At 37.2% G+C, this 9,287-nt stretch overlaps 1 protein-coding gene across 4 annotated transcripts in view; it reads left to right on the forward strand.

The window, feature by feature from the left end:
* The window catches only part of SPOCK3 (SPARC (osteonectin), cwcv and kazal like domains proteoglycan 3), a 177,948-nt gene extending 171,655 nt beyond the window's left edge, over positions 1 to 6,293 (forward strand). For all 4 annotated transcript variants that reach the window (XM_042468598.1, XM_042468599.1, XM_042468601.1 and 1 more), the window contains 3 exons: positions 2,511 to 2,573; positions 3,978 to 4,115; positions 4,575 to 6,293. In XM_042468598.1, coding sequence (XP_042324532.1) covers positions 2,511 to 2,573; positions 3,978 to 4,115; positions 4,575 to 4,735 — 362 coding nt within the window. In that variant the 3' untranslated portion in view covers positions 4,736 to 6,293. The remainder of the gene's footprint in view (positions 1 to 2,510; positions 2,574 to 3,977; positions 4,116 to 4,574) is intronic.
* The last annotated feature ends 2,994 nt before the right edge of the window (positions 6,294 to 9,287 follow it).

The raw sequence follows: 9,287 nt of genomic DNA on the forward strand, positions 1-9,287 counted from the left end.
CTTTTATTTATATACCGCCTTTCCAAAAAGACCAAAGCTATTTAAATCAGTTATACTCAGAAGTAACAGTCTGTATCATAGAGGCCACAAGGGCCATCTACAATGACTCCGATGTCCTGCCATGCATGAAGACACAATTAAAGCACTCCCAACAGATGACCATTCAGCCTCTATTTAAAAACATCTAAAGAAGGAGATTCCACCATCCTCCAAGGCAGTGTATTCCACTGTCAAATAGCTCTTATTGTCAGAAAGTTCTTCCTGGTTTTTAGGTAGAATCTCATTTCCTGTAGCTTGAATCCATTGCTCCGTGTCCTAGTCTCTGGAGTAGCAGAAAATAAGCTTGCTCCATCCCCAATATGACATCTCTTGAAATATTTAAACATGGCTATCATGTCATCCCTTAACCTTCTCTTCTCCAGGCTAAACATACCCAGCTCCCTAAGCCACTCCTGATAGGGCATGGTTTCCAGACCCTTCATCATTTTGGTCATCCTCCTCTGGACACACTCCAGCTTGTCCACATACTTCTTGAATTGTGGTGCCCAGAACTGGACACACTTTTCCAGGTGAGGTCTGACCAAAGCAGAATAGAGTGGTATTATTACTTCCCACAGTCTAGATACTATACTCCTATTATGCAGCCTAGAATTGCATTGGCTTTCTTAGATGCCGCATCACATTGCTGACTCACATTCGGCATATGGTCCACTAAAACCCCTAGATTCCTTTTGCATGCACTGTTATCAAGCAGTATCACCCATCTTATATCGGTGCATTTCATCTTTATTGCCCAAGTGTAGTATTCTACATTTCTTCCTGTTGACATTCATTTTGTGTGTTTTGGGCCAGCTTTGTCTTCTGTTAAGGTCATTTTGAATTCTGATCCTATCCTCTGGGATATTTGCAACCCCTCCTAATTTAGTGTCATCTACAAATTTGATAAGCATATCCTCTATTCCATCATATGAGTCACTGATATACTGAATAGCACTGAACCCAGAACAGAAGTGTGTGGCACCCTTCTAGACATGCCACAGGATGCAGATTTTGGTCTATATTCAGTGGGTAGAGTAGACCCACTGCTAAAGTCAGTTGCTAAATTTCTTCAATAAAATTGTTAGCCAGTTTTTGTCCCAACTAGGGACAGACCCATTAAAATGAATGGCACTTGCTAGTCAGCCTTAATGTTAGTCCCATTTGGATTTAGTTCATCGGACATATGTGGAACATGTTCAAAATGTCATTTTCCAAACATTTCCACCAGTCAAATATCAGGAATTATGCATTCTTCTCAGAAAACTGTAAAGTAATCTAAAATCAAAATATGTTTATTTTGAAACTTCTTGTTGTCGAATGCATATATCCATTATAAAGGATTTATTCATTCATCTTGAATTCAGTGGGACTCTGTTTATTTGATGAATACTGAGAGTTAAATAAATGGTTATAAATCAGACTCAGGATTGCACAAAGTTAGTAACACATTTAAAATGTTCTTCTCATTGAAAGGATGTCATATTGAGGAGGGAGCAAGCTTGTTTTCTGCTGCTCCAGAGAACAGGACCCAGAACAATGGATGCAAGCTACAGGAAAAGAGATTCCACCTCAACATTAGGAAGAACTTCCTGACAGTAAGGGCTGTCTGACAGTGGAACACACTCCCTCAGAGTGTAGTGGAGTCTCCTTCCTTGGAGGTCTTTAAGCAGAGGCTAGATGCCCATCTGTCGGGGATGATTTGATTTGGATTTCCTGCATGGCAGTGGGTTGGACTGGATGGTCCTTGCAGTCTCTTCCAACTCTATGATTCTGTGATTCTATGATTTAATATGTTCAGGAATAAAATTATCTATTGAAGTGGATGGTAAGAATTATTTTCTAGTGTTTAGAGTGGCAGTAGATCTAGTTCAGAGAAAAGGAAATACTACCCTACTCAGCAAAAAAAATTGTGTCAAGAGTCCATGATGATTGGTGGCTTAAAAACATTGGACAAATTTTAAAAGGTCAACAAGATGGTGATTATTCCTAATACAGTAGCTCTGACTGCAGTCATATCTATTTGATTACCAAATGTTGAAACTGTAATCTGAATGCTGGCTTGATGTAACTTTGGTCTTATGTAACAAAACAATTCTTATGTTGTAATATTGCTGCCATAGGCTGCATTCACAATGCAGAAATAATTTTGTTTGACAATATTTTCACTGCCATGGCTCAATGCTATGGAATTCTGGGAATTGTAGTTTTGTGAGACAGTTAGCCTTCTCTGTTTGACAACTCCGATGCCATAGCAAACTACAATTCCCAAAATTCAATAGTACTGGGCCAGGCAGTTAAACTGCTGTCAAAACTGTCTTATTTCTGCAGTGCAGATGGCTCCTTATGATTGTAGCCCTGAGGAGGCAGAATAAGCCATTTTGAAATATTCTTGAATTTAAATTGTAGCCCAAGCAATTCATTTTGTAGTTCTCAAGCACGAATAAAATTTAACATGTCTAATGTCATTGTAGACCCACCTTGCCAGACAGAACTCAGCAACATTCAGAAACAGCAAGGGGGAAAGAAGCTCCTAGGTAAGTCATAGATCATTCTTTTGAAGTATTTATTGAGTACATAAATAACCCCAGTGAAACTGGAACATAAAATCAATATGAATCCTAAAATGATGGACCAAACTAAATTTCAGTAACAGAATTTGTAAAGTCTTTGAAAGCTGTTAAACTTAGTTTTATTACCTTATAAGTTCCAAGATGTTACAGCTGTTTTATTACACTACTAGACTCTCCATTTTTAGACTTTAAAGGGCACTGAGAAGAGAGGGACTAGGTGATACAACAGTAAAATCTTTCACCTTAAATGTTCTCCCAGATATTTCCTGCAGAACTCTTTCATGATTACCTCTTTGCTGAATCTAAATCTCCATGTTGTTGTTTTTTTGTTGTTGCTGCTGCTGCTCAGCATGATGATTAAAGAGTATCCTGACGTAGCCACCATATTTTGAATATTGACTCAGTAATGTCAACATTGTTGTATGTATTGTGGTACTTTAACACAAATGTTTTTATTCAGATATATTTAATATAGAGAAAATATAATACAATGTGTAGAACACATTAGTTTGATGAGTTAGGTGTTGTTGGCTGTTACTATTATTATTTTGCTCATTTATATCCCATCTTTTCCCCAAGCCAAGGTGACACTATCCCAGCCATCCATTAAAAAAATGTTATGGGTTTTTGAGTATTTTGAATTCCAGGTAAGAGGGCCTTTTCTGGAATGTCCCAAAAGAGGATCACAATGTCTTATCAGAGTACACTGTGGGCCTAGAGCCATTTTAAGTATCCAGATTTGCAGCTTCTCCATTCTTTTTATTCCATTGTCTTCACCACGGCCTTGCCACTATAGCAATAATTTATCTTATCTTTTTGTACAGTCCATAACCCAAAAGGGCCAGGCCAAGAAATCTACCTTCTCTTCCAGGAGTCTGTAATGCCATGTGTCAGTGTGCAAACTGCAGGCTGCATGCAACTCCTGAGACCATTTTTAGGGAGTGACAAATATTTTTTCATTGATGAAAAAAGCATGCATAATCTTTTTCCAAAAAAGAAAATAAAAAGGCACTAGAATGCCCTAATGCAGTCTAGAGTTCATTTCCACCCTTTTTAGATGCTTCCCTGGGGACCTTCTTCCATAAGTCTATAGGGTTTGATTCTAAGACCACAAAAGTAACCCAACAGGATTTTTGGCTTCAGTTGATTAATTTTGTGTTTTAAGTAATTTGTATATATTTCCATATCAATAAAAACTTTGATTTGATATTTATTGCAACTGTAGGTATGAGTGTGTAGAATAAAAGAGTATGTACATCTGAGAAATTGTAAATTTATTCACCAGTTATGTTTATTACATTGCTTAATTAAATTAGAAAATTTGTTCTGTAAGAATGGTTGCTTCATATGATTTTCTGTATTGCGCAGGGCAGTATATCCCCTTATGTGATGAAGATGGGTATTACAAACCAACCCAGTGCCATGGAAGTGCAGGGCAATGCTGGTGTGTTGATAGATATGGTAATGAGGTAACAGGATCCAGAACGCATGGTGCTGCAGACTGTGGTAAGTCACAGAAAACATCAAGACCTTATGATTAAGGAAAATCTTTTAGTCCTTATGAGGAAGGACAAAATTCTCCCTTATGAACCAGCCCATGCTGTGAGATCTGCTGGGGGGACCCTTCTCTCTGTCCCACCATCCACACAGGTCCACCTGGTGAGAACACAGGAGAGGACTTTCCCAGTAGCTGCCTCAAGGCTCTGGAACTCCCTTCCCAGGGTGGTTGGACTAACACCCTCCCTATAATTTCAGACATAAGTTTTTATCATCTTACTAATTAGAAGCCATTTTTTCCTATTTCTTTTAAATAAACTTTTAAAATTCTGTTTTATATTTATGCCACAAAAAACAAACATAGGTGAGATTGAGTGTAAAAAATTGATGTTATTATACATTGCTGAGAGATCAATGGATCTAGGGTGGCATATAAATATTTTAATAAATGACTATGGTTTTTCTTAGCTATTGAGCTAGAAACGTCAGGTGATTTTGCCAGTGGCGATTTCCATGACTGGACAGATGATGAGAATGATGAAATGATGAATGATGAAGATGAAATTGAAGATGACGATGAGGATGAAGGTGACGATGATGATGACGATGACCATGAAGGATATATTTGATGTTTGTAGCTGTGACTAAATTGTCTTTCTAAAATTTACAAGATGACACTCCCAGAAAATCCCTATACCTTTGAAGGTCAAAAGGATTCTAAATAACATGTATATTTTGTATGATTATTTGAAATATTGCAACTGAAGTCATAGACTTTCTTTGTTTAAATGAAAATCATTATATTATGTGTTGTTTTTATATGCCATTGAGCAGAAGAAAACACACTGGAGTCTAGCCTGAAGAAAGAAATGTGTACGTGCTACTAAAAAGTGAAACTAAACAAAATAAAAAAACATTAAATGTGCAGATAATCATAAGGACAAGCAAACCTTAAAGCTTCCATGAAAAAGACATCTTCTGTTTGGGACTGTGTGTATGGCCACTTCCAGCAGGTGCTTTGTTATAAGCAAAGTGACTTAAAACTTTAGATGTGATTTAGACCATGTGGACGTTTTTCTCAAAATGTGCACAGACAGGATAAGGAAATTATAATCAAGGTCATAATATGTTGCCAGCTTATTATGTACCAGAGGACTGGAAAAGTTGTGACTGTAGAAGTGATCAGGTTCTCCTCTGTGTTCGCAAATGTTATCTTTTGACTTTGAAATTACTAGGTTGTTGAAATGTAAAACCAGTAAAACCAAGACAAGCATAGATTCTGAAAAATCTGAAGTTTTGTTTCCCCTTTCCCTCCCAATTTTTTTCCCTTAGTTCATGTTAAAATCATGTCAGCTTGTTATGCGTGCAGGCAGCCTGATAATTTTATCTTTCTTTCTGTAGGATTCTAACCATAAATTAGTTTTACATATTTTAATGGGAAAACTTTGCATAAAGAGTGTTTATATATTAATGGACTTGAAAACCATGATACTTTCCCCGAGAGACTCTTTTCAACTTAATTATGGAGTTTTGTTTTTCCAACTCCAACAAATTTCTATTCTCTCTCCTAAGTCATGCCCTTTTTGTTTACTAATTCAAAACGTTAGAGGAGTTATTGTAAGGTGCCTTGCAAAATAGAAATAGAAAGATTTATAGCATGCATACCAATATATGATTATTAGGCAATAGCCAAATATTCCAAATTTAATATCAAAATAGGTACTGCTGCTGGAATGAAGAAACAGGTTATTTTCTCTCCCACCTCATTGTTATGTAATTACCATGTAATACATTACAATTCTTAAGTAGTCTTGCATTCAAAATTTGACTGTAGAGAAAATTATTTTAATCACTGTATTTATGTTAGCATGTTGATTAATTGTGTAGACTTTTTAAAATTCCATTACCTTCATTCATATCATACTTGTGGCTTTGTGCCATAATAAAACTGAAAGACCCTGTGTAACAATATGCAAGCAGTTGTTTAATTTCAACTGTGACTTACTGTTTTCCCTAATTTTTATCTGCAGTTAATTGAAAGAAAAAAAATATTTTTCTTCTTTGATTTCAATAGGGTTACTACTAAATTTAATGATTATCTTATGTGACATTAAACTATACTACAGTTTTCTTTTTTCATGTTTATGTATAGTTTGCAAAATAAAGATTCTCATAACCAACTTTTAACCAGAATGCTGTAATAATTCCTATGGGTATAGCTGATGGTATCCCTTGGTATGTCAAGCATAGAAGGTCTCCACTGGATAAGAAGCACATTTTACCAAGCAGAAGTTTGATAAAGTTCACCATACATTTCACTGTGATTTCTACAAGACATTATTTTAATGAAAGTGTTCAAGCCACAGTCAGCAATTAACCCAGAAAAGGTCTCTCTTTTCCACATTCTGAGTATGAGTTGTGACTTGTTTTGATGCAAAGATATGGGGATGGAGACTGTGCTTGATTCTTCAGCTACTTTAAGTTTCTTTGTGGCACTTGTACATATACAGAGTCACAGGCTCTGTTCTTCTCACCAATGTTCTGCTTCTTCTCAGCCTTGTAATATGGGTCTAGAGGTTTGCCTGTCAGAACTTACCTTCTCGCTAGAGTTCTTGTGCAACAGTGCAGCTTCATGCACACTGTGTCTCTCAGGGGTTGGCCTGTCTGTGCACATGGCAGAGTGCATGCAATAACTCCTTAATTATGTCAACTAGACAATTTAGAAAGCAAATCTTCTACAGAGATTAGGGGAGGATGAGGGGCTTTATAACTTTTTCATGAATTAAGCTCTCAGGTGAGCAATATGGTTGGTTGAGCTGGTTTCTGATCCTTGTCTTCCCATTCTGAATCAAATCACTACACTACACTAATGTACCAATTTTTTTTGGAGGGGGAGTTATTCTGGAGAAGATCCATCCTGATAAGGAACAACCCATTTTTTTATTATATTGGAGTGTCATTGCATGGCCTGTTTTTAAAGGTAAGCTCATATAGCAAGGCACACAAGATTCATAGCAGAAATAATTTATGGTTATGTCTCTGACAGAAATACCAGTGACTAACATAGCTGTCTTCTTTCACAGCTAACAAAATATGACAGGCAAATATGGAGGGGTGGGAAACATGTCCCTTTAAATATTGTTGGAGTGCAGCCCCCATCAACTCTAGTCAGCATAGCCAATGGTGAAGGGATTTGCAATCTATATATGGAGTCTCCAGTCCCTGTGCTAGGATAACCATTAGCTAATAAGCTTAATTAGGCCTGTGCTTTGCATTCTAATAGAGTTATATCTCCCACAGCAGGAAGGGTTGTTGAATTGTTGCAGTCTGGCTGGTTCTCTCTCGACTACACATTAGTTACAGTGTCTCAAGGTTTAGTTACCAATAAGCATATGAAAATGGTCAAGTTTGATCTACTGTATATACTCATGTATAAGTCGAAAAATTTAGGTCAAATGTTGACCAAAAACCTAGGTCGGCTTATACATGGGTCAATATGGTACCCAAGCTTCTCCCCAGATTGGCTGCCTCTACAAGGGATAGTCCAGCTGGGGAGAGGCTAGGAATGGCAGCCAATCACCCTGAAGCCTCTCCCTGGCTGGGCTCTCTCTCTCGTGGAAGAAGCCCAGATGGGGAGATGCTGAGCAAGGTGATCGCTCGCCCAGATGCTTCTCCCTGACTGGGCTTTCTCCCGGGGAGGAAGTCCAGGTGGGGAGACACTGAGAAGGGTGATTGCTTGCTGAGAAGCTTCTCCCTGGTTGGGCTTTCTCGCAGGGAGGGAGCTCAGCCGGGGAGATGCTGGGCAGAGAGATCAATTGCCCAGAAGCCTCTTCCCAGCCCAGCTTCCTCTTGGGGAGAAAGCCCAGCTGTGGAGATGCTGGGTAGGGTGAGCGATCGTCCAGAAGCCTCTCCGCAGTGAGGCTGCCTTGGGAAGACTGACCCTCAACGTATCCATGGGCCATACCAAAATCCATACTTTTGGCCCAAAAGGTTGACCTTAACTTATACACAAGGTTAACATATGGTCAAGTATATACCGTAAGTGTTCTCAACTGAGAACCAAGAATAATCAAGCAAAATATTTGTTTGATTTGTTAGATAACCAATGTATTGATATATATTTTTTACTGTTGCGCATAATACAGTATACAAATACAAATGTAGATGAACTAAAGCAAATTAGAATTGTTTCTTTATAATTACTTCCAAAAGTTTTAGTAGGATTTTCATAACCTCATGAAATATGCAGATAAGAAGCAGACATTTGAAACTTCTGTTCTGACCATCCCATCCCTTCTTCATCAAAAGAATGCAAGGACCTATTTGATTTGCAAAATATGTTCTGTTTGGAAATACCAGGAAAAGCTCAAGTGAACTGAAAGCCATGAGGGAGAAGATCAAAGTAGCTGGATTCATCTTCTTATAACTGTGATGTAAAGCATAAGATTGGCTTAATTTTTAAATATGGTTGATTATATATTCATTTGAACAGTGTATACCAAATGTTGTCTTTATCATGACAGTTAAATATTCATCTTTTTCTCCCTTTGCTATAGATGTTTATGTGGTTAACCTATTCACTTTTTCCCACTGCATTTTGCATTTTATTCATGGGGAATATTTATTCTCTTTTTTATTTACAGGAAATTAAATAATGTTTTCTCTCTCTTTATTGAACATGAGCTGTTCTGTCAGTATTTATGAGGTACAGTTATGTTCTTTTATCAGTTGAAAGCAGTTGGTAATGAAATCATGGTTAAGGATGCAAATGTGTTTAGTAGAGTTGGAGTAAAGCCTAGGTCATTTTAAGCAGAAAATTGGCTATTTATTTATGGTACTGTACATAAATACTGCCATATTCCAAACTAGCTCTTTACCATATTGCTAATTGTTACAGAACTGTTTCCTTCAGAGGAATGTATGAAAATAGATTGAAATTCAGTTTCTTTAGACTACATTGTCTAAACTCCTAAACTGTTCTGTAGGCTATGCTGCTTAAACAGTGTAACGAGTAGACTGCATTTAATTCAGTGAGATTTCAGTGAATTAGCATGTTTAGGATTACAAACAGTTTTTGTTTTCATTATAATTTTTAATTTTGATATCACTTGCCCCTTTCAACTTTTGTATAAATTAGTTACTTTACAGAGGTCAGCAAAGGAATGAAATAAATGGTTATGC

The sequence above is a fragment of the Sceloporus undulatus genome, chromosome 5 (assembly GCF_019175285.1).
Source record: "Sceloporus undulatus isolate JIND9_A2432 ecotype Alabama chromosome 5, SceUnd_v1.1, whole genome shotgun sequence".
Lineage (NCBI taxonomy): Eukaryota > Metazoa > Chordata > Lepidosauria > Squamata > Phrynosomatidae > Sceloporus > Sceloporus undulatus.